This window comes from Eretmochelys imbricata, chromosome 3 (genome assembly GCF_965152235.1).
Source record: "Eretmochelys imbricata isolate rEreImb1 chromosome 3, rEreImb1.hap1, whole genome shotgun sequence".
NCBI classification, from domain to species: Eukaryota; Metazoa; Chordata; order Testudines; family Cheloniidae; genus Eretmochelys; species Eretmochelys imbricata.
In genome coordinates this window covers 15968039-15993865 of record NC_135574.1, presented here as the reverse complement: position 1 = coordinate 15993865, position 25827 = coordinate 15968039, and the positions used below count along the sequence as shown (strand labels likewise).

At 45.8% G+C, this 25827-nt stretch overlaps 2 protein-coding genes across 3 annotated transcripts in view; one reads left to right on the top strand and one right to left on the bottom strand.

The window, feature by feature from the left end:
- PLA2G7 (phospholipase A2 group VII) overlaps positions 1 to 25827 on the top strand; it is a 32356-nt gene that overhangs the window by 2851 nt on the left and 3678 nt on the right. Inside the window, exons 2-9 of one of the 2 annotated variants that reach the window (XM_077812439.1) lie at positions 14761 to 14898; positions 17201 to 17325; positions 20204 to 20354; positions 21051 to 21144; positions 22005 to 22073; positions 22732 to 22879; positions 24959 to 25072; positions 25326 to 25417. In XM_077812439.1, coding sequence (XP_077668565.1) covers positions 14808 to 14898; positions 17201 to 17325; positions 20204 to 20354; positions 21051 to 21144; positions 22005 to 22073; positions 22732 to 22879; positions 24959 to 25072; positions 25326 to 25417 — 884 coding nt within the window. In that variant the 5' untranslated portion in view covers positions 14761 to 14807. The remainder of the gene's footprint in view (positions 1 to 14760; positions 14899 to 17200; positions 17326 to 20203; positions 20355 to 21050; positions 21145 to 22004; positions 22074 to 22731; positions 22880 to 24958; positions 25073 to 25325; positions 25418 to 25827) is intronic. The other variant, XM_077812438.1, reaches the window with a different exon arrangement.
- Positions 8501 to 10023, bottom strand: IMP3 (IMP U3 small nucleolar ribonucleoprotein 3). The gene has a single exon (XM_077812437.1). The coding sequence runs from the start codon at positions 9852 to 9854 to the stop codon at positions 9297 to 9299; it is 558 nt and encodes a 185-aa protein (XP_077668563.1). The 5' UTR covers positions 9855 to 10023; the 3' UTR covers positions 8501 to 9296.

The window sequence follows — 25827 nt, the reverse complement described above, 5'->3', positions numbered from 1 at the left end:
CTGCTCCTGCCACTCTGACATAGATGTAATTCTCACTGGAACCTATGGGAGTTTTATGTATGAGAGAACTACAAGAGGAGGCCTAAAGTGGCCAAGTGAGGCCAGACCCTCAGCTGATTCAGCTCCACTGGTCAGTGCTGATTCACTCTAGCTTTGGATCTAGCCCTTGGGAGTTTAGAAATGAATAGTTACCGTCATATATGTATTGAATACATAAAGGAGAGGCCTCCCTGACTTCTCTCTGCTTCTTTCAACTGAGCTCTTGTGACCATTTCCCTGAGGCCCTCCATATGGATGGGCAGTGGTTTGCCACCACTGAAATTGCAGGAGTGGTTAACATGGAAAATTATGTGATAAGCAGCATTCTGGTTCCTCCTGTGTCTGATGCCAATTGACATTCCTCCCCACTTTTCCCCAACTCTCTCCTTTCTGCACTTACTCCACTAATTCCTCTTCTTACCCCTCTGCATGGCATTTAGCTGCAGACATGTTGCCCTATATTATACATCTGTACACTCACTATTCCTCCTAACTTCAGACCCACATGTAATAGTGGCAAGAGAGCATTAAACTAGGAGATACCTATAACAAAGTGTCACTTCAGTCAAACATTACCAAAGAAAGGCCCTTGTCAGCATAATGCAAAGTGTAGCACCTTAAAATACACTGAAAGGAAGCAGTGCTGATCAAATCAAGGTCGGGGTGGTTGTTTTTTTGCTCACTTACTTCCTTTAACTATGTATCTCCTCCTCTGCAGTGCCACAAACTTACTCTCCTTTTACTTAAGTATCAACATGATTGGTTCACATACAGAAAACCCCTTGCAAACAACGCTTGAAGTTTATCTGCTTATTACCATTTCCTTTGACTAGTAACTAATATTTTGGTATGTTGCTGTTGTGCATAGTTTGTTATTTTTTTGAAAGCTAGAAGACATTCTTCATAGCACATTTATACAGTGCAGTTTTTATAGTATGCCCATATATATGATCCAAGGAAGAGTTAGAGTTGGGGGCTCATCTACCTTCAGATACATCTCACACATTGTGTATGCCCTGAGCACACGCACATAAGTGGCAGGATATACTGAAACAAAGTACAGTATTGGGCCTTTACTGTCTGAAGCAGCAGCTAAGGGACCACAGTACCATTCCCACATCACACAGAGTCTTTCTGGGGAAATCAGTGAGAAATAATTGCTCCTCAGATTAATTTAACTGGCTACAGCATTGGGAATTTAGTCTCTCTGCCTCAGTTTCTCCATCTATAAAATAGGATTAATATGTAACACATTTGCAAGGAGTGCAGGGGTGCTTAGATGAAAGGTTCAAAGAAGTAGTATGATGATAATGAAACAGACTGATGCTCACAAATGCCACCAAAGTTAAGGATTTCCAGTCCCCCATTTTATTACTAACTCCGCCACAGAAAGGTGTTGGAAGATGACATGAGGGTTTTTCCTGTGGGATTCAGGCTGATTGGGAAGCTCCCCCCAACGTACTGTGACCACTGAAGTACCACCATCATCTTTCAGTGTTTAACTCTGCCCTCCAGCTAGACACCTACAATTCCCCAGGGCATCACCAGGAGTTGCTTGGATAGATGTTATAGCACAATTGCGCCCTTCCTCCTAAAAGTAGGGTTCTGGCAACTACAGCTCCCTGCCACCACAAAGAGAACTGGCTGGCCTGGCGAGGGCAGCGGTGGTGGTGGGTGAAGGTGCGCGCACGGCTCTTCGGCCATGACTACACCCGGGGCGCCAGCCGATGGAGGGATGCAGCGATAGGACAGTTGGAACGGGAGGTCTTAGAGGTGGAGAGGCGTCTGGCCGCCAGCCCCAAGGATCCATCCCTCTCCAGGGCGTGCCGGGAGAAGCGGAAGGAGCTCCGGGCCCTTGAGGACTATCGGGCCCGGGGTGCCTTTGTTCGATCCCGCATCCGCCTCCTTCGGGAGATGGATCGTGACTCCCGCTTCTTTTACACCTTGGAGAAAAAGAGGGGGGCCAAGAAGCACGTCACTTGCCTCCTAGCAGAGGACAGCACGCCCCTCACGGATCCGGCGGAGATGTGCGGGAGGGCCAGGGCCTTTTATGCAGGCCTCTTCTCCCCAGATCTGACCAATCCTAACACTTGCAGAGTGCTCTGGGACGAACTCCCAATGGTCAGCGCAGGCGACCGAGACCGGCTAGAGCTGCCTCTCACTGTGGCCAAGTTCTCGGAAGCCCTCCACCGCATGCCCACCAATAAATCTCTGGGCATGGACAGGCTGACTGTGGAGTTCTACCGTCTGTTCTGAGACGTCCTCGGCCCAGACCTAGTCACCGTCTGGGCCGAGTCTTTGCAGAGCAGGGTCCTCCCTCTTTCATGCAGGTGAGCCGTGCTCGCCTTATTGCCGAAGAAGGGGGACCTCCACGATTTACGAAATTGGCGTCCCGTCTCGCTCCTCAGCATGGACGACAAGGTCGTAGCGAAAGCCATCTCGCTGCGGCTAGGATCCGTGCTGGCGGACGTGATCCACCCAGACCAGACCTACACCATCCCGGGCCACACCATCTTCGACAACCTGTATCTGGTCTGGGACCTCTTGGAACTCGGGTGTAGGGACGGTCTGTCGTTCGCACTCCTGTCCCTGGATCAGGAGAAGGCGTTCGACAGGGTGGATCACAGGTATCTCCTGAGCACTCTGCGAGTGTTTGGCTTCAGACCCCAGTTTGTGGGTTTTCTCCAGGTGCTGTATGCTTTCGCAGAGTGTCTGGTCAGGTTCAACTGGACCCTGGTCAGCTTCGGAGTATGGCAGTGGTGCCCCTTCTCGGGCCATCTGTACACTCTGGCGATCAAGCCCTTCCTCTGTCTCCTCCGTAGGAGGTTGATGGGGTTGGTGCTGCGGGAGCCGGAGCTGCAGCTGGTCCTGTTGGTGTACGCCGACAATGTGCTCCTCGTGGTCCAGGACCCGGGCGACTTGGCGCTGGTGGAGGCTTGCCAGGCCATTTACTCGGCAGCCTCCTCTGCCAGGGTCAACTGGGTCAAGAGCTCTGGCTTGGTGGTAAGGGACTGGTGGCAGGCAAGCTCCCTCCCACCCACGCTTCAGGCCATCCGGTGGAGCGCAGGTCCACTGCTCTATCTTGGCATTTACCTTTCTGCCACGCATCCGTCTCCGCCAAAGAACTGGCACGGTTTAGAGGGCAGGGTGGTAGAGTGGCTCCAGAGATGGATGGGACTACTCTGGTGTTTCTCCCTTTGAGGGAGGGCACTGGTGCTTAATCAACTAGTCCTGTCCATGCTCTGGTCCCAGCTCAACACTCTGGTCCCAGCCCCAGGTTTCCTAGGCAACCTCTGGACATCGATTCTGGAATTCTTCTAGTCAGGGCTGCACTGGGTCTCTGCAGGGGTTCTCCATCTACCCTGGAGGAGGGAGGGCAGGGCCTGAAGTGTCTCCACACTCAGGTCCATGTCTTCCGCCTCCAGGCCCTGCAGAGGCTCCTTTATAGTGCAGGTAGTCTGGCGTTGAGAGTACTGGCGCACGCCTTCCTGCGCCGCTTCCGAGGGCTCTGATATGACCGGCAGCTCCTTTATCTCCATCCGAGAGGTCTTCCGCAAGACCTCTCTGGGCTGCCGGTCTTCTACCAGGACCTCCTCTGGACTTGGAAACTGTTCACAGCGACCAGGTCCATGGCGGCCTCCGTGGGGGAAGAGCTCCTCGCGGATCCCCTGCTACACAACCCCCAGCTCCGTGTGCAGGTGGCGGAGTCCCCTCAGTGCACCAGAGGTTGGTCCTGGCAGAAGTCACTAGAGTCAGAGACCTCCGGGACTACGACTGGGGAGACTGGCTGGAGCCCTTGATGCTAGCTCAGCACATGGGGCTCTCCAGACCTCGTACTCCCCTGCGTGTACTTCAGGAGGTGAGGGCCACTTTGCCGCTCACTGCTTGGGTTTACCTCGACCGGATCCTAAGGAAGGGCATGCCCCGCCCACCCTCCACGCCAGGCCCTCCGGACCTTCTTATCGGGCCCCTGCCCCATGGACCCAACCGACCCCCCACCCCTTCACCGTGAGCCAGCTACACGAGCTGCAACCGGTCCATTTCCAGACCACGCCAAGGAAACATCTATACACGCTTGTGCTCCACACCCTTCATGTCCTCACCCTCGCGTCCTGCCCCAACACAAAGTGGTGGGACCTCCTGCCACCCCTAGAGGGTGAGGAGCCCCGGTGGGCTGGCCTATATTCCACCTTGGTCCCGAGGCCCGCTGGGGATATCAGTTGGTGGCTCCTTCATGGGGCCGTGAGTACGGGCATGTATTTGGCGCAGTTCACTCCAATCCCGGACACTTGCCCCTTTTGCGGTGTGAGGGAAATCCTGGCGCATGTCTACCTGGAGTCCGCCAGGCTGCAGCCCCTATTCCAGTTCCTCACGAGTATTTTGTTAAGATTTTGGTTGCACTTTTCCCCTCACCTCCTTATCTATGCACTCCCTGTCCGTGGCCCCACTAAGTCACAGGACCTCCTGGTCAACCTCCTCCTGGCCCTGGCTAAAGCGGCCATCTATAAAACCAGGGTGAGGAGGTTGGCCGATGGAGTCTCCTGTGACTGTGGGGCTTATTTCTGATCCTCCGTCCGTTCACGCCTCTGGGCAGAGTTCCTCTGGGCCGTGTCTACTGACTCCCTTGACGCCTTTAAGGAGCAGTGGGCACTGTCCAGGGTTCTCTGCTCCGTGTCCCCGGTCCTTCGTTTGACCCTTTGACCACACTCCTGTCCCTATTGTTCATTAGTTGTCCCCTGTAATTATTTGGTTTTCCAGGTCCTGTGGACCCCCTCTTAGGCTGGGGGGGATCCTTTACTACTTCCTGGATCCCAATAAGACAGCTTCCTACTTTCCCCACCTCTTTTGGAGTCCTAAAAAATACATTTTTCACTTAAGGATTTTTAAAAATTCCTTGTTTTACTAATATCTTGATTAAAATGGAAAGAAGTTTGAAAATCTAGTTTGTTCCACTGCCATTTATGGTAGTTTATTCAAACTAGTGCACACACTACTCAGCTTGAACAAGATTAGACTGTGAGGTTTCACTTTGTGACTCTCATACTCTTGCATGGTGCTGCTGGGTTTAAGTTTCCATCCTAAGAGGGGAATATTTTTAAGGTCAGGCTTGACAAAGCCCTGGCTGGGAGGATTTAGTTGGAGATTGGTCCTGCTTTGAGCAGGGGGTTGGACTAGATGACCTCCTGAGGTCCCTTCCAACCCTGATATGCTATGATTCTATGAAACATGCTACCCATCCCGCTTAAAACATTTGTGCAAACCTTTCTATTTATAGTCAGGATTGGAATGGAGATGTAGGCTAGTGTCCAGGCACAGAAATTTTTGGAGTTTTTGAAGTTTACTCCAGCTCCAACACCAACTTCCTTTGTAGCCGTGGTTAAAGGTGCAGAAAGAAATTTGAAAATAGAAATCTTTAGTACCAAATTTATTATATACATATATATTTCTATAAATTGAAATTAGCATCTATTTAACTATCTGTGGTTTCATTGTAAAATTTTGTTTTTAAGGTCATCCAGAAGGAAGATAAAGAATAGAGTCTACTGGCACATTTAATGATCTTTATGAAATTTCAAAGAAAGGCTTACAATTATTATGTCCAAAAATACATGTACCCTTTTCTGGCAAGGCTACAATTTCACATATTAATTTTGGTTTGCTCAGTTCCCGTCTGGGAAAGAAAAATGTAACTAGGTAGTTCCTAGTCAATTTGAAAGCTGTGGGTAGCTTATTAGTGCCAATTTGCATTCAACTTATTTTTCAGTAAGGTCAGCTACAAAAACTAATTATTAATGTGAGAGTCTTGCTAAGACTAGAATTATTGTCAATGGCTTTACTCATTTCAGTGTCCAGTTTAACCAGCAGTTTGCAACATTCGTAAGTCAGTGGTGTAAAAAAAGAGGTTATAGGTTCAACGCTGGAGCTTACTCGGTACGTGGATATATCAAAGATACTCAACTCACAGTGCTTCTAAAGTCAAACTTCTCTTCAGTCACCAGTTAGAATCTTTACTATAAGTTATGGAGGGTTGTTTTTTCATTATTTTTAAATCTACCTATGGCTTAACCCATAGGACAATGAGCACATGTTCATCCTCACCACTTGGGCCTGAGGGATTTTGTGCCAGGTCCCTCTTCTCCTTGGCAAAGGGCCCCTATGTCCTCCTTCCTGAGATTGCTCTCCTCCTACAGTCCTGCTGAGGAGCTCACACGTGCTGTGCATGCTCTGTAATAGCAGTGCATACCGACTCCCCAGTTGGCAGCAGCTCCCAGCTTCTGGAAGTAGTTGGGAACCTGAAGCAAAAGGGGACGGTACGTGACAGAGAGCGAGGGTAGAATGTGGAAGGTTCCTTAAAAAAAAACAGAAGTGGTAGCAGGTGGGAGAAAGGGACTTACAGCAGGCATGAAACCAGACCCAGTTCCTCCCTATCTAAACAACCCCACATCAGCAGCAAGAAACCCAGGACGTTTGTTAGCTAGACCCTGTGTGACGTACGGAGAGCAGCTAATTTTCAAAGGGTTAAAACAGCAAAACTAGGAGAGATTTTCCTCTATGTCAGAGTCCTGGCACCACACCACTGTGTATCATCAGGAGAGCACACAGCCATGAAAACTTCCAGCATTTTAGCATGTTAGTGCTGACCAGAGATAAGGAGGTCATACCATTAGTTCCACTGCCATACACTGTCTCCTTGCCTGCATGGTAGGCAAAAGATAGATCACAACCTTGCTATTTATGCATTGCTTTACATGCTTTGCTCCTTTTCCTCAAACTCCATGCCACCAGTATACCAGTATCACGGAAGAATAGCTACTTTAGTAGAGGAAAAGTTTAAAATTCCTTCATGGCATAAAGTATTAGTGACCCAAAGTTTTCCTAGGTAACTACCCACTCACCTCTTTTTCACATGGTTAGGTTTAAGATTTTCAAAGCACTTCTCAGTTTGCTTCGGGTTTATTCTTTTAAAAATAGGCATTAGTATCATCCTAGATAAGATATTTTCTCAAAATTATGAATGACACACTCTGGTTGGCAGAAAAATATAGTTACATCCATGCTACTAAAATATATATAGTATTTCTCATTTAATAACTTCCCCTTTTATCATTAAAGGGACAGCAGCTTTAAAAACAAAAAAACAAAATACACAGTAGCACCTACCTCTGCTACAGTTTGATAAGATAAAAGGAAAATATATTTCCCTTGTCAGTTTCATGTTGTGGATTTAACAACATGTACTGAAGACAACTTTATGATTTCCTTTAGTCTTTAAGCTATTTAAGGTTATAAGCCACAAAAATTGTCAGGGAGAGCAAAGTGAAGATACTTTTAACTCAGTTTGAAATTCACTAGATTTCAACTTGGTAAAGCGGGAGCGGAGTTCACTCTGCCACCTACTTTTAAAGTACGCTTTTGTTCAGCTGGATTCCCTCACCATCTACTGATGCATTAACCCCTATCAGCAGGGAGCTAAGCCTAAACTCAACTTTCCAACCACACCAGTATTGAAGAACTGCAACTCAAGTTCCACAACAGCAATAGCACTGTGTTGCCAGTATTCCACTCTAATCACATGATCCATGTGTGAAACTTGTATTGCAAGTGATAATGAATATGTGAGAGGCGGCATGGGGCAGTTCTGAAGCACTAGCCTAGACCCAGGAGGCCTGAGTTCTAATTCCCTGCTCTGTAACAGACTTCTTTTGTGAAGATAGGAAAGACCCTTAGTCCTTCTGTGCCTCAGTTTCCCTTCCGTAAAATGCGTATGCTCATACTTCTCCCACCTTGCTGCAGAGCTGAGGATAAATAAAGATGCCCAGACACTACGGTAACGGACATGTAAGTGCTTTAGGTCACAAGCATGCACGTTATTCAGTTTAAGGCCTTATCCACACTAGGAAAGATCTGCTGGTTTATTTCTACTTCCTAGTAACAAGGCCAGTTCCTACTAGTCCCCAAACAAAATAAGCTATACCAGCAAAAGCCCTTGTTTGACTGCATAGTTATGTCCGATTTTTTTTCTCCACACTAAGCGACACAGCTATACCAGCAAAACTCTTCAGTATAGAAAAGGCCTTCACCCCTCTAAAGAGAGGATTTAACTTTCTGAGCTCCTTAGGGCAAAATGCCTAGCACGTAAGTAGCACTACCATAAACAGTAAATCCACAAGATGTAATAGACACTATGCAGCAAAACATCAACAATCAAGACAACAGGAAATATACTTGTGACCATGATGAAGACAGAATATACCTAGCCAGGTGCCTGAAAATCCACAGAAAAAATTAATAATGAACCATTTAAAATGTAGTTTGGTTTAAATTATTGGTTAAATGCCTGTTCCAGTTCAAAACTGAAACAATAACATTCAATTTTATTACTTTAGGGCAGGAGAAAACAAATACTACAGGGAAAGACAGCTCAGGTCTTGCTTTAAAGAAATCAAATGAATGCTCTAAGAAAAGTAATTTCAGCTTTATTAAAAGTGAGAAAGTCATGAGGACTATGTTAGGTATTGCTGCTGATTACAATGTTAGCATAACTAGCGAAGTTGAATTCTGAAAACAGAACTATCCCTATTGATTTATTTTTGAAAGAGTGACTATTGTGAGAGACAAGCCCCTTGACAAGGCAAAAGTATAAAACCTGTATCTCTTCCAACACCACATTTGAGCAACAAAATTTAAATCTTCAGTTGCCCTCTACATCGTTTTCCTGGCTAGGAGAGCATTTGTTCATTAGTTCCTTCTAGATGGCCCTCTGATGGTGACAAGAGAACAACACCGTTCTGCCTGTTTTGCTAATGGTCTTTGCAGCAGGAGGGTACAATGTCACAGAGGAGACAGAGGCTTGCAGAGAGTGACTTATGATGTCTGCTTAGTAGCCCATCTGGCCAGAAGTCCTTTCCTACAGGAAGTGGGTGGTATGGGGCTCAGCCCATCTGAGCCAGGAGTCCCTTCACAGGGAGGTGGTAGGAAGCAGGCATGGTGGCACAACTGAGCCAATAGCCCTTTTGCAGAGGAGGTGGGTGGTACTGGGGCTCAGCCCATATGGGCTATGAATCTCTTCACGGAGGAGGTGGGTAGTATCAGACAAGGCCCACCTTTGCAGGGGGAGGTGGTACACAGAACAACTGGGCCAGGGCAGCACATGCAGGTCAAGCCCCACTCCCAGTGGCATGGAGAAGCAGCATATCTGGGTCCAGAGTCTCTTCCCAGGCTGGTGGAGCGTATTAGCCAGCAGGGCCCCTGCTCTCCTAACAGGCCAGGTCGAAGTCATCCCTCTCCTGGTTGTAGTTCAGCACGTGTTGGCGGATGCGGGAGGAATCGGTCCAGGTGATGAAATCCTCCATGGCCCGGCTCACCAGGCAGGCGGGGTCGGTCACCACCTCGGGCCCCACCCGCACGTGTCCCTGCTCGATGAAGGTGATGGCGTCGCGCAGCTTCTGGGCCATGCGGAGCCGCAGCAGCAGGCAGGGCAGGCGGCGGCGGCAGAAGGCGCTGGCCGAGACCCACTCGCACTGCTCCAGCGAGTGCTTGGAGCTCACCAGCCCCAGCCCGTAGAGCTTCTCCAGCAGCGCGGCGGTGCAGCGGGCCCGGAAGGCGGCGTCGGCCTCGCCCAGGTCGCGGATGCGGCGCGCCAGCTCCCGCACGGCCCGGCTGAGCTGGTTGTAGCGGGTGTAGTCCTCGCGGCGCTGCAGGCGGTAGCGCCGCAGCACCCGCAGCTCGGCCAGGTTCCCCGAGGCCGCTTCCCAGCTCACCAGGTCCAGCCGCTTCAGCAGCTTCTGCTCGTGGAACTTCAGCTTCCGCACCATCCTGCCGCGCGGTGGGGGGGGGGCGGGGTGGCCGGTGCGGGGCCGCGGGGAGCCGGGCGCGGGAGGGGGGAGGCCGGTGCGGAGCCGGGCGCGGGAGGGAGGAGGGAGGCCGGCGCGCGGGAGCTGCCTGTCACGTGCAAGCAGGAGCGGGACCCCGGCGCAGTCACAGCCCCGGGCGGGGGGAAACCGGAAGTGCCGGCTCGCGGCGCTGGGAGCGGAAGCCCGCTGCCCTTCGCTCTCATTGGCCAGAAGGAGGGGCCGCCCGCCCGTCACATAGTTTGATGGGCGGGGCCGGCAGCGGTGCGTGGTGCGGTACAGAGGAGCAGGGAGCCAGGGGCTGCGCGTGGTCTCCGGCGGCGGCGCTGCTCGTGTCTGCGGGCCCGAGCCGCGGTTACTCTCTCGGCCTCTCGGGCGGATCTCCGGAGCCCTTTGGGAGCGCAGGGACAGCATTTCTGGAGCCGCCCCAGTTCAGGCAGTTGCGTGTTGAAGGCAAAAGGCAACCGCGCCACCCTGACAGCAGGGTGAAAAGAGCGTGGGGTGTTTTGCAAGGTCCCAGCAAGTTACGGGACCCGCCGTTCAGCTAGTGCGGTATCTAGAAACATTTAACAGAATTCAAGCAGAGAAAAGCATTGCTTAACCAGGAAAATTTAAGAGATTCAAAATACAAGTGTCTTCCCTAGGGTTGGGTTTCAAGTTTTCCGAATGATATTTGTTTGGCACGAATAACTTCTTGAATATTGCAATCAGCCTGTCCTGCTTTATTCTTTGCTACCCTGCTTCCTTTTCTGTTTAGGGGTATGCATGTCTTTTGTGACTCAAGTAGCCTCTTTGCTGAGTCTTAAGTGTAACAGTTTAAAGTGTCTCAATGTCTCTGAGAGAACAGACTTTGCGCTGCTGTCATGCTTTTCGTACAAGGCTCTTACACAACCTTACAAATAATGAACAAAGCCTCACACACCCCTGTGAGCTAGGAAAGTATTATTCCCATTTTTCAGGCAGGGGACTAAGGGCTTGTCTGTTCTTAAAACGCTACATTGGCACAGCTGCACTGCTGTAGCCTTTCAGTGTAGACACTACCTATGCCGACACCCATTGGTGTAGATAGTCCACCTCCCCAAGAATTGTTCCATTGACCTAGTGCTGTCTGCACAGGGATTTAGGTCGGTTTAACTACACCACTCGGGAGTGGATTTTTCACACTCCCAATTAACGTAGCTATGCGGACCTAATTTTCTAGCGTAGATTCAACCTGAGACTGGAGAGATTAAGGACCCAATTCAGCAGGGTACTTAAGTAAGCACATATTTAACTTTCAGTTCTGAGTAGTCCCATCAAAGTCAATGGTGCTTGAGGGCGTGTACTTGGCGCGGTTCACTCCAATCCCGGACACTTGCCCCTTTTGCGGTGTGAGGAAAATCCTGGCGCATGTCTACCTGGAGTCCGCCAGGCTGCAGCCCCTATTCCAGTTCCTCACGAGTATTTTGTTAAGATTTTGGTTGCACTTTTCCCCTCACCTCCTTATCTATGCACTCCCTGTCCGTGGCCCCACTAAGTCACAGGACCTCCTGGTCAACCTCCTCCTGGCCCTGGCCATCTATAAAACCAGGGTGAGGAGGTTGGCCGATGGAGTCTCCTGTGACTATAGGGCTTATTTCTGATCCTCCGTCCGTTCACGCCTCTGGGCAGAGTTCCTCTGGGCCGTGTCCACTGACTCCCTTGACGCCTTTAAGGAGCAGTGGGCACTGTCCAGGGTTCTCTGCTCGGTGTCCCCGGTCCTTCGTTTGACCCTTTGACCACACTCCTGTCCCTATTGTTCATTAGTTGTCCCCTGTAATTATTTGGTTTTCCAGGTCCTGTGGACCCTCTCTTAGGCTGGGGGGGATCCTTTACTACTTCCTGGATCCCAATAAGACAGCTTCCTACTTTCCCCACCTCTTTTGGAGTCCTAAAAAATGTATTTTTCACTTAAGGATTTTTAAAAATTCCTTGTTTTACTAATATCTTGATTAAAATGGAAAGAAGTTTGAAAATCTAGTTTGTTCCATTGCCATTTATGGTAGTTTATTCAAACTAGTGCACACACTACTCAGCTTGAACAAGATTAGACTGTGAGGTTTCACTTTGTGACTCTCATACTCTCGCATGGTGCTGCTGGGTTTAAGTTTCCATCCTAAGAGGGGAATGTTTTTAAGGTCAGGCTTGACAAAGCCCTGGCTGGGAGGATTTAGTTGGAGATTGGTCCTGCTTTGAGCAGGGGGTTGGACTAGATGACCTCCTGAGGTCCCTTCCAACCCTGATATGCTATAAGTTAGAAACATATTTAAATATCTTGCTGAACTGGGGTCTTACGCTCAGATCCTCAGAGTATTTAGGTTCTTATAAACCTTTGCAGACCTGAGCCCTAGTGACTTGCCCACGGTTGCATAGCAAGTCTGTTGCAGAGCTAGGAAGAGAACCCAGGTGCCCTGACTCCTTAACTTGTGTCTTTATCACTTAACAGTATTTTCTTTCACTGTCATTTTGGGCATAAAATCACAATCATTTATAGGCTGTGGCTGCAAGCTAACTGGAAAATAAGGGCTTGTCTACACTTAAAACACTACACAGCACAGTTATGCTCATGTAGTGCTTCAAGGTAAACACTATCTATGCTGATGGGAGAGATTCTCCCATCGACGTAGGTAATCCACCTTCCTGGGCAGCGGTAGTTAGGTGGATGGAAGAATTCTTTAATTGACCTAGTGCTATCAACACAGAGACTCAGGTCAGCTTAACTACACTGCTCAGGGGTGTGGATTTTTCACATGGCTGGGCAGCGTAGTTATGCTGAACTAATTTTCTAGTCTGTATCAGCGAAAACAATATGGAGTCCTTGTGGCATCTTAGAGACTAACAAATGTATTTGGGCATAAGGTTTCGTGGGCTAGAACTCTACTTGGCTACCACTCTAATTTTCCAGTGTAGATGAGGATTCAGTCACTTCAGATTCAGATTATGGCTCTGATTCTCAGCAGCTCTGCAGTCTCTTTACATCACTCCTTACACACAAAAGGGTTCATCTACACAGAAACCCCTCCCACCCTGTGACAGTGAGTCTCAGAGCCCAGGTCAACTGACTGGAGCTTGCGAAACTAAATATAGCTGTTGATGGAGTGAAGTCAGGGCTTCAGGATCGTTCCTCCCTCTCGCAGAGGTTCAGAGCCTGGGTTCCAGCCTGAGCCTGAACTTTGTCACCACAATTTTTAACCTCCCCCAGGCTCTGAGACACACTATTGTGAAGCTGTACCCTAAGGGTATGCCTACACTGCAATAAAAGACGTGGCATGGCCGCAGTTGGTCCAGGCTAGCTGATTCAGGCTCACAGGGCTCAGGCTGCGGGGCTATAAAATTGCAGTGTAGAAGTTTGGGCTTGGGCTGGAGCCGGAGTTCTGAGATTCTGTGAGGGGGAGGATCTCAGAGCCCAGGTTCCAGCCTGACTTTGAATGTCTATGCTGCAATTTTTCAACCTTGTAGCCCAAGCCACGCAAGCTCAAGTCAGCTGACGTGGGCTCTGAGACTTAGTGCTGTGGATTTTTAGTTGCAGTGTGGACATGACCACAAGGTCTAGAAAACAGCTAGATTCCCCCAGCACAGGGGGGTTCTCAAAGAGGTGAAGGGACAGCAAAACAGGCTTTTCCCTCTTGCAGCTGTGATTGTAGGGGCTCTGGGGGTGGTATAGGGCCCAGAAGAGCAGTGCTGTGGGAGGAAAAGTGTGTGGCTGGGGTATTCTCTGCTCCAGCTGTTCTGGGCTTGGAAGGATTAGATTTTTATTGGTAAACATCGATTTCATCTCACACACACAGAAACAGATAAAAAGATATTTCCACTAATAATAACCAAAATTTCCAGATAGGCAAAGTAAGAAAAATGCTGCTTGAGAACTTATTAGTGTTTGATTTAATGATATTTACATTGTATGTTTTTACATGTGACATTGACTATTGGTGTTTTAAAGATTATAAAGCTTTAACTTTTTGAATCTGAACATCTGCTGTCATTCAATAAATTATTGTCTGGACCCCCCATCCATAATGTCTCACAGCTATGAAAATTTAAACAGATTAAAATAAAAAAACTTAGAACCCATCATTTTGCACAACTGTGAAGATTTAAATCAATGTAAATTAAATATTCTTTAAAATATTTAAGAATTTATGATGGTGTCCCTAGCCTTTGTTTGCCAGAAGCTGGGAATGGGCAACAGGGGGTGGATCAGTTGATGAGTACCTGTTCCGTTCATTCCTGTGAAGCACCTGGCATTGGCCACTGTCGGAAGATAGGATACTGGGCTAGATGGACCATTGGTCTGATTCAGTGTGGTCAGTCTTATGTTCTGATAAACATTGATATTATCTGTTGAAATTATAAAAAAATAAAAGCTGAATTCTGCCAAGCCTACCAACAGGGGGCCTTGGGAAGCTGCTGTAAAAACCTGCCCAGGAACTGCTCTAAATTATGCTCTAGACTGATTGGGCCCGAACTTATCCCAGAATCCAGGAGGCATGAAAGGAGCGTACAGTTGCCTTTACCTCACCTCTATGGGCTCCCGTAAGGCACAGCACAGAATGTGGGCTGTAATGACCAGTCAATGTAATTATGATCTGATGGCTCTGTGGTAGGGGTGCTGTGTGAAAAGCGCTGATGCTCTTAGTCCAGGTTGTAGTGAAGCAGGAATTCACATCACAAAAAAACAGCCCCCACAATTGGCTCTCTTGGTAGACTCAGCAAGGATTGAATGGCCAAGGAGACTGAACGAGGCTCCCAATCTTCTGCTAATCCAGATGCCACCCTTAAAAGGAAAACAAAAACTTCATTGCTTTTGAATATTTGTTGCTTATATGGTTTTAAATTATTTGCTTTGACAAAGATTATGAAGCTGAAAGACGTTCGTGAATAGAAGTGCGCGAATAGAAGATGCAGTCTTCAAAGTTTCATTTACTTTTCCGTTTCCGTTACTGGTTGCTCTGGACTAGCATAGGGAAATTGGGAGAAATTAAATTTGCAGGTAAGAAATGTATCCTTCAGTGTTGCAGCTATTATTAATTTGTAGGAGACTAACAAAAAACAAAAAAAGGGGGAGAAATGTGATTTTGCACTTGTTACCTCAAAGCTCTTAATTTATGTGCAGACTACCAGTTCACTATGCACCCCAATCAGTAACTCCTCCATGCATGAAGTTTCATGCAAGCAGCATCTGCAGAATTGGGGCCTATTAGTGCCTTTGGGTATTTAATGGGACATTATTTTATGAAGAATAATGATCTTGTGGCGATAACACAGGACTGGGAGATAGAAGATCACATCTGTAGTCCCATCTCTAGCATAGACTGTTTGTGTAACCTTGGACAGGTCACTTAACTGTTCTGTGCCTCAGTTTCCCCACATGTGAAATGGAGATGATTCTTTATTGCCTTGCATTTTATGGAGTCATCTACACCTATGCAAAGAGACCGCTAGCATTTTAACCCTGCTGTTTCTCCCTTTACATAATGTAAATGACTACACAAGGGCCAAGGCAATAGAGAATCTGGCCCAGTAAGGATGGTCTAAACCTCAGTTCATTACTGTTTGTAAAGCACTTTGAGACCCTAGATGGAGGTCATCATAGAACTGCAAAGTATTATTATTTTATTGTTATCACACACAAAAATTAGCCCATCCTTACAATAACTATAGATACATTTAACATTCTTCTTGATCCTGAAATATCCATCAGTTCTGAACGTGATCTGAAACACTGATACAGTTCCGTTTTCTCAGCTGGGTAAGCCATTATCAAGCATTCCAGAGTACTGGTCACAGGCATGTGTAAGCTTTGAGAGTGATTTTCAGAGTGCTGAGCACTCAGAGCTACTTACCGGGAAATTGTGGGCACTTCACAGTTTTGAAAATCAGGCTTACTTTGTGCTGTCTCTTCATTCATCCAATTTCACACAAATGAGACATGCAGTCCTCCAATATGAAGGAGGAAAATCTCCTAATCCTAGGCCAATTAGCCTTTGAGCCTTTTAATAGCAGACAAAATGCTGAGGTTTGCAAAGCAGCCACTGACCACTGGCATGTATTTCCATGGGGTTTTATAGTATGCACATATTCTCTGCCTGTGAATTAGAATAAGGTAATTGGCCTGTTTTTATTTAATATTTCATGTATTTTTATGTGACTATGAAACTTCTGCCAAATCAGTGGTGAAAAGCAATAGGCTGGCCCTGGTAGTGTAATGGATATCATTCAAAGTAATTTTTCCAGTGGATCCCAATGTGAGTTATAAATGCTACTGACTGTACCTACTGGTGCTATCTGTGTCAACTAATTATTATGCACCTTAGAAAGATTGATTTAGAGGAAGAGTTGGCTATGTTACCACCACTCGCCTCCCTCAGGGCTTTGCTGAAGGCTGGGCTGTAGAGTGTCTGATATCACATGAGACATGCACACATTCAGAAGACCGGTCATGCAGATCAGCAGTCCTGTTTGCAAGTCACACATCAAGCCGGTCTGCAAGGATTCTGCTGGAGTTTCTCCTCCTGGCCACCAGGGACAGCTATGGTGAAAGAATTGCGGACCCCCAAACTCCATCTCCCCTACTCTTGCTGCTCCCCTGCAGGATGCAAACCATTATGGAGCTGCTGGAAGGAGGAGGTGGTTCCAGTTGGCAAGGGAGCCAGGAGTCAGGAGGAGGAGGAGTGGCTGGGGGAGGAGACAAGTGGGAAGCCAGCTCGGAGAAGGAGGGGGACAGTCTCAGGGGATAGGCCGAGGACAGTATGGGTGTCAGGTTGAAAGGTTGGGGGAAGCATGGGGATCAGAATGAAGCAGGAGCTGAAAGGGGACAGGGCAGGGTGGAGAAGATTAATGCAGACAAGGCAGAGTGTGGGACGGCTTTAAGGTAACAGTGGTAGAATGGGGGCGGCTGAACCAAGCTCCTCCATGCAGGCTGCTCCAGGATCTCCTAACCCTGCCCCATCAAACATTGCTCCTGGCCGAATATCACTGCTCATCCCCCCAGCAATCCCATGTTTCTGCCAGCTTCCTAGTCCCCACATCACTCTGGTAACCCCTGCCCCGGCTCTCATCTCCGCCCCTCATCATTCCCACCCAGCTGTCTGGCTTGCCCAGGTGAAATTCTATGGCCTGTGGTACACAGGAGATCATAATGGCTCTTTCTGGCTTTAAAATCTATGAATCCTGTGCCTATTTCTCATCACCCTGAATGTCAGCTCAGCCCTGAATCTCAAAGTCCTGAATCTTTAATGTCCTTATGTCCTTTTCAGCAGGTATGAGTCTCATGTTCTGTTTTTTCCCCCCAGGCTTGTCTGTTAATGCACAGAAGGAACTGGGGAGCATGAGCTCTGCAAAGTTTTATAGAATCCCCGAGGGGAAGGGGCCTTACACTGTTGGCTGCACGGACCTGATGACTGATCACACGATTCAGGTATGATAGCCAAAACCTTCCTGTCACTCCCTACTTTATTTTGACGTAAGTCACAAGTCCAACATTGCAGCCTTCGTCATGCTACTAGGTATTAATTAAATGAAAAGTTCCTCTGGTTCTGATAGGTGGAAATTCACCCAGGCAGAGGGGCAGGATAAAGCCTCCAGGCATTTTACTTTTTGTGAACAAAATGTTTCATATGAATTAATTCTGACAGAGGATGGCTACTGTGGCACAGGTATCGCGAGAAGTGTAAGGCTATAATGACAGGAATATACTGTAAATCAGTCAATTTTGTCAGATACTAGGATATAGATTTTATAAACTGAAGTTGGCAGGCAAAAATGTCTGGATATAGACACCATCATTTAACCTCCAAAACTTTGGAGAAGTTCAGAACTGAATCCTTATCTAAATCTGAGCTTTGTAGCTTGAACCCATCTCTAAGTACAATTTAAGAGCCTGATCCTGCTTTCCTAGTTAAGGCAATGCTCCTTAGCCAAGATCCTCAAAGGTATTTAGACACCAAACTCCAACTGAATTCACAGCTCACCATAGAGAATTCTTTGGAATGGGGCAGGAAAACTCTTCCTGATTGTTCCATGTGCCGTAGTGAAGATGAGAAACGTGGTTTGCCACCCCATGGAATGAGCCAGAGGCCCTGCCCCGATCCTGGGAGATATGCAAGACCATTCACCCAGAGCCCTCATACCTCTGGGTTCCTGGCACCTGCCCCCATCCTTCCTGGCAACTTAGCTCCAATGGAGACCCACCACCAAGGTCTCCCACAACTGCAGCTGTCCCCATCAGAAAAGTCCCCCTAGCATGGCAAATGAGGGATGATGTACAGCATTTCTGCTGTGTGTTAAAAAGTAACAATTATGAATTTGTACCCATTTAAAAAGAAAGATTACTGCCTTCAGAATTGGTATAGAACCATAACAGAACCAAGCAATTATATCTCTCAGGTTCCCAGAAATGCAGATAAAGTATTAAGCAGTTAATGGGCCTGCAGCCCATTCAGCCTAGTCAATGCTGATTTGCATTTTCAGATACAGGAGCCTCACAATTTTTCTACTAAAACACTCTTGCCCTTTGTTGTTGGTAGTTCCTGTAGCATTGGCATGGCATTTTTAAACTCCAAGCAAAGCTAGTATGGTAGAATTTGCTTGTAGTGATTGTGGTGAGTAGGGATCATTTGGGTATTTTTGTCTGTGAATTGTATAAGGATTTATTGTGTGCCTACATTACATAATGATTGGGTAGTTCACATGGTAGAGTTTAACTGCTTCAAATTAGCTTTCGTGCCTTTATTAGGTAAATGATCTGGATTATTAACATTCTCTAAAGTCTAGATTATGAAATTTACTCACACTGGTAACCAGTTATTCACCTGAGTAATGCAATAGGGACTGTTCAGGTGAGTAACTCCTCATCACTGTCAGGGTTTTGCAATCTGTTCCTAAATAAGCCTTTGTCAAAAATGATCATTCATTACAGTGTGATTTGTAAATAGAGGGAAGATTCATCAGCTAAGCTCTTCATGTGCATTGGGTAATAGATCAGAAACTTAATATTCAGGCAATCTGACACTGTTTTTAAAAGTCCAGTTTAAAATAAGTATTGTTCTTAACAGCCATCTTGCCCTATTGTTTAGGGCATTTTGCATGCACTCCTACAGTTAATTCACCAAAACACAATATAATCAGTTTCCACGGTATGCATCTGATGAAGTGAGCTGTAGCTCACGAAAGCTCATGCTCAAATAAATTGGTTAGTCTCTAAGGTGCCACCAGTACTCCTTTTCTTTTTGCGAATACAGACTAACACGGCTGTTACTCTGAAACCTATAATCAGAGAGCGATTTTGAATAGTGTGCTCCAAAGTCACTTTTGTCCTAAAGAGCAAGAATGCAAACTGTACATACTTTTTATCTGATGGACACCTTCTTTATTATATTAAATTACTTGTACGTAGTCCCACCCTGTGGTCCTTGCAGAAGAAACATTCTATTGAAAAAACATACCCAATGGCATACATGGTTCACAAGAAGAGAAAGGACCCAAAAGGAAGGAAATTGAGAGGGGAGAGAGAACAGTGGTAAGAGTTTGAGAGAGAGAAAATACTACTAATAAAAATATGTATAGGGGAACAGAGACCACAGCAGATATGAAAACATCTTGAAAGAGATTGGTTTGGAGGGGAAAATAATCTGAAACACTTAACAAAGAAGGAACACTATAGAAAATTATTAATGGTAATATTTTGTATTTATGCAGCTTTCATCTGTAGCTATCAAAATGCTTTACAAAGAGGGTAAGTATCACTGTCCTCAGTTTAGACAGAGAAACTGAGGCACAGAGGAGTAATGGGCAGACAGCAAGTCAGTGCTTAAGCTGTGTATAAAGGTCAGATCTCCTGACTCTCAGTCTGTGCCCTATCTGCTGGAACATATTGCCTGAAACAAGTCTGAGGGAAATGCAGGCTCTGAAGAAGTCTGAAGAAATATGATGCAGGAGGAAATAGGAAGAGAATAGGGAAAGAAGGAGAAATAAGAGAATGGAGGCAGCAAATACTCTAAAGTTAATAGAGAGTTTGCACTGTACATTTTGAAATAATGCTGTAATGGTATCCTGGGAGGGAATGTTATCTAACTTTAGCTGGATGCCAGAGATCATGTCTGTTTGGTTCCCAGGTATGAAAAATACAGTAACATTTGGTGGCAATCAAAGCTGAGCCTTTATTGTTAATTTTCTCGTTGGACTCTCTCTTACACCTTGTGGTATCATTTTAACATGTTAAACTCTTAGGTAAAAATATTTTTCTTCTTTAGCAGCTTCAGTGAGAAAATCTATTTCTTTTTCTGATTCAATCACAGGGAAGCTTCTTTCGTCTGTATTATCCTTCACAAAATGGCACAAGTAGTGAAGAAACCAAGTGGATCCCCAGGAAGGAATATTATCGCGGACTTTCCGACTTCCTCAACGTGTACCGGATATTAGGAGAGACAGTTTTTCAGTACTATGTTGGTAAGATGAGTTTATTTCTAATTGCCTTACCAGTGAGACATTGTGTGCTATGGTCAGTTTAGTTATGGCACCTGTATGTGAGGAATGTGTTAATACTGCAGGAGCTCAAGGGAATTTCCTTTGCAGAACTGTTTCTCCTCCTCTTCCTATGGGGCAGGAACATTCAGGTGACTGTGACTGTATGTTTCACTGCACCACGTGCCCAAATATCACTGTCATGGGTGTCTGGGAATATTCCCAGTAGTAAGCCCTATGGGTAAAATTCATCCTTGAGCAAAGGGCCATCACTTAAGACCTATAGGGAATCTTTTTGAAGGCACAAAGGGGAGGCTAGGTGCCCAGCTCTGATTGAAAGTCAGTAGGAGTTGGATGCCTAACTGACTTTGTGCCCTTGAAAATCTTCCCCTACAGAATTTAAGTGGGAGATAGGCCTTATGCTGGCTCTCTGTATGGGGGGGAATTTCACCCTTTGCCCGGTAATAAGTGTCTGTAGGATCAGGCTTGTTAGTGCAGAATACGAACTAAGGCCTTTACTCTTATTCTCCTTGTGTATCTCACTCAAAAATCTAATTGAAATCAATGGGACAACCTGAGGAGTAAAGCAGCTACTCAAGGTAAGGGAGGGTATCAGAACGTGTCTCAAATAAGTGGTTACATGAGAAGCCACACTAACTGCAGATATCCTTTTTTATCTAGGCTCAGTGACATGTCCTGCAAAATGGAATGCTGCTTTCAAGCCTGGAGAGAAATACCCCCTCATTATTTTTTCCCATGGACTTGGAGCTTTCCGGTAATGCTGCAGTTTGTGGCCTCAGACCACATGGGGACAAGTGACTCTCCAATGTAACTCCACTGCGCCCAGTGGACTTATGCCAGGGAGGAATTTAGCCCAGGAAGTTGACAGTTCTTGAGAATGGTTTTGAACACTATTCCAGTAAAGTTGCGTTGGATCCATCACAGCATTAGCTAAAACTGGTTTTAAAAACAGTGGGCCAGATCCTCAGCTGGTGTAAAGTAGTATATCTCCATGGAAATCAATGCCAATTTATAAAAACTGAGGGCCTGCTCCAATTTTGGTTTATTTATATGTTTCCCTATTTGAAAATACTTGCTTCTTAGGAGTGTTGCGAGAAAAAAATATTTAAGGTTTGTAAAGCACTTTGAAGATGTAAAGTATTGTGCACATGGTATTATTATATATAATCATTAGTTTCTCTTCCTCAAAAAATCCTCTTCAAAATGGGTGTTGATATAAAGATAGAGAGGCTGTATGGCTTAGTGGACAGAGCACTGGACTGGGACTCAGGAGACCTCAAAGGGATTCCTGGCTGAGCCGCTGGGTGACCTTAGGCAAGTCACTTCCCTCTTCCGTGCCTCAGTTTCTCCATCTCCTTTCTCAAACACTTTGAGTTCTATGCATGAAAGCACCATATCAGAGCTAGTAATTATTATTATTCCTGTGGGACTTTGAAAATGTCGTACAGACTTCCACATAAAAATCAGTCCCTTAGTAACTTGAGAAAGAAAGGAGGCATTGATCTACAATGTACAATATTAAATTAGGTGTAGTACAAGCATGGCCTATATGTTATTTCAGGAGCAAGGTATTGAAACTATGTGTATTTAAGCAGTGTATTATTTTGATTTCAGGACTATATATTCTGCTATCTGCATTGAGATGGCATCTCAGGGTTTTATAGTTGCTGCTGTGGAGCATAGGTATGTATAGTACATCTGCTTCTTTGGGTTAGAAGAGGCGAACAGTTATTTCACAAAGTCCTATGCTTATCATTTGATCTTGCAAGGTGCTGTGTGCAAAACCTGAGACCTTCTGAAATTTGAAAAACATTTATTTGACTGGAAGAGATCATTTTTCTCAGCAACGTCTTTAGTCTAAAAGATGCAAAAAGAATGTCGTGTTTATTGTACAGGATAACTTGGATTTATTTTAAAAGACTAAAATAGTATTAATTTTCTTCAAAACCCATGTAACTCCCATAGCTCAACTCTCAATCTAAACAAAGAGCAAGTTACTTGAATTCTTTGACTAGGGGAGCTGGCAGTAGTCCATGTAATTTTTTTTAAATGCACTATTTGTGGCTGTTTAATATTAGATTCCGGCAAAACAAGGTCTGTTTTCTTTTCATTTAGACTTTATTATATACATTCAATTATAATGCCGCTCTAGTTATTTTCTTGATGCCAGGAGCCAGTCTTTCTTGATAGGGGGTGAAATCCTAGCCCCATTGAAATCAGTGGCACTAGTCCCATTAACTTCATTCGAGACACAATTTCAGCCCTGAAGTCCATGTGGGTTGAGTACTGTTGGCATGAGTGTGAACTAGCCTTCAGAAGTAACTTTTTTTCTGTATTATAGAGATAAATCCTCTTCTGCTACTTATTACTGTAAAGAAAATCCTGTTTCTGAAGCACGAGAAGAGGCTACAGAAAATCCGGAAGAGGAATGGATCTTCTACAGAAAACTAAACCAAGGTGAACAGGAATTTCCTTTACGCCACCAACAGGTATGTGTTGTGGAATGCTGATCTAAAAACTGAGGAAGATGCAATCTATCACCCAATAGGTGCCAAGGGATAGATTAAAGCTGACATATTTGCAAGGCCACTAACCCATCAGACTTCCTACCTCAGGCCAGGTCTACACTACAGACTTTTACCAGCATAGCTATGTTGCTGAGGAGTGTGATGAGGAATGATTTGTGACTGACAGAGCTGAGCTGGCAAAAGCGCCTAACATAGATGTGGTTATACCAGCACAACTGTGCTTTTGGCAGTATATTTTGCTCAGAGGTGGGGGACGGAGGGAGGCCTCGAATAAGCTATCCCAGCAAAAGAGCAGCTTTGCTGACATAAGCTGTCCCCACACTAGGAGTGCTTAACAGGTATCGTATACCCATATAGTTATTTTAAATGGAGTTGGCTGCAGAAGCATGCCAGCAGTTTTTCTCCTGTGTTCCAATCCCCACTTAAGTCAGCAGAGGTCTTTCCATTGACTTCAATAGGCTTTGGATGAGGTCCTTAGTGAGTCTCTGGTGACAGTGTGCACACCAATGAGGCAACAACTGACCTCTCATATATACATCCAATATCCTATTTGTGAGCCTAAATTCATGCCAGTTAGAGAAACATTGGGAATAACCTGCCGAGTTACTGCCTATTGGAATGATCTCTCTGGTGGAGCTCAGCAGGTGTTTCTTTCAGGGATTCATAGCGATTCCAGCGGCACATAGGCCTCATGCTGGCCATACGCAGTGGGGCGAATTTCACCCTCACATAGAAAGCTGGTTCCAAAGAAAGAGAGAGATTATTTTTCTTGATTGGTAAAATATAAAAATCAAAAGGAATACAAAAACATCCTACAACCCTCATTAGGTAACAGGTATACAACACAAGAAGGGCTCTCTGATCGGTTCCCACTGAGGGCTTGTCTAGATGAAGACAAACAGCATATTGACACACTTTAAAGCTCCAGTATAGACAGGGCAAGTTGTACTGTGTTACGAATTATACCTGAGAGGACACGCACACAACTGCTGCGAATTATACCTGGTAGGACACGCACACAAATGCTACAAATTATACCTGATAGGTCACGCACACAAATGCTGCGAATTATACCTGATAGGTCACGCACAGTTCAAATCTAGGCTGAGGCACATAAACAAAGTCCACAACTGCAGAGTTCCCAAAAGACACTAAGTTTATTACGCTCGAGCGTGGTGCCCCCCTGCTAGCCAGGAGGGGACCCCGAATACAGATTATACAAAGGTTATATACTTTTTAGCAAAGCATGTTGCCCTCGTGCATCGGAAACCTTAGCCAATAAACAAACCCTTTTCTTATCTACCACCTGTCCCTGCTTGGTGCATTCCTCCTGCTAAACTAGTATGTTAATTACACAGCATGGTCCTAAAGCCATGCATCAGTAACTTTTATTATCTGGATGGGAGGCCTCACATCAAAGGCCAGGAAATAGGGAGTTAGAGACTGACAAAAAACAGATACTGGGAGTCAAGGCAGGCTGGAGACGAGGAGGATTTTCACAGGGATGCGGTGTCTAAGGAACACTCCTCCTGGTGCATGATGTGCTTCCTTTTAGACAATGGTGGGCCCCAAACCAAAATGGAGTCACATGTGCTAACTTTTCCTTAACAACTGTAACACGATAGCTCATTCAGGTGAACCCCACAAGAGAGACAAGGGATCATCTGGACCAGCCAAGTTTTAAATACATCTTTCATCCAAGTCCTGACAAGCCTGCTCCTGAAAAGTACTGAGTCCATGGGAGTTGCTCTCATGGGGCTAAATTAACTCTTGTGCAGAGTAAGCTCAAGGCCACTGGCACTTCAGTCCTCAGGGCCAAATTCTCTGCTGGTTTAAACTGGTACAGCTCCTTTCATTTTTTTCTATTTATGGATCCAAGCTCCAGTTCTGCAAATTGCTTATCTTTGAACATGAGCGTAATCCCAATGACTTGAAGCCCTAGATGTTTCTAAGATTTTTTTCTAAGTGTTTTAACTGAATGCCTGGCAGCTTGTTTTTTCTGTCCAGAAGGATAATTGTTGTTTTTTTATCTATGTCTAGTTGCAGCAGAGAACAGAGGAGTGTATCAAAGCTCTTGACCTCATTCTTGATATTAATTCTGGAAAACATGTAGTGAATGTACTATCTTTAAACTTTGATTGGACTCTCTTAAAGGTGAGTGAAGAGATCTAGACTCCTTTTAATAATAGCCTGATTGCCCTTCTGTTTTCTCTTTCTGTGATCCCCACATCAGCCAACCATATTAGTTGTATGACCGTTTCATCTCATGTGATCCTGAAGCTGTGTTTTTATAGCTGCTATCTTTCTATTTCCATTCTAGTAGTCTCTAGCTTTTAAAATAGATATGCCGTAATGACTAAAAGTTGGGAAAGGAACGTTCCTCACAGCATCTTGATTTCTTTTACAGGGTTCTATTGATAGTGACAGAATAGCTGTGATGGGACACTCTTTTGGTGCTGCTACAGCCATTGAGGCTCTTAGCAAAGAAGCTAGATTCAAGTAAGTATCATAAAGCAAAGGCAAGTCCCAGGCTTTGGGATGGCATCAAACTGCATTTAAGCTTTTTGCTTTTCTTGGCTATGCTGAGATCTCATTTAACTAGTACTAACTGTAATGATTACAGCAATTGTAAAGAAAATGGCTTTGCTTACTAGGGACAATTTTTTCCATACTTACCCCCTGCTTCTGTGAGCTTCGGGGAGCCAGAACATCTGAAACAGACTCACATGCTTTCTCATTTCTTGGTACCCTGTGGAAGCGTCTCTGCCAGAGCTTCACGGGGCCAGGGACAGGACTGAGTGGAACATCGGCCTGCTCCCCGCCATACCAAATGGATTTCCAGTCTGCAATGAAAGCACGCTATCCCTTCAGGAATTCTTATAGCCTATTTATCCATGTACACTGTAACT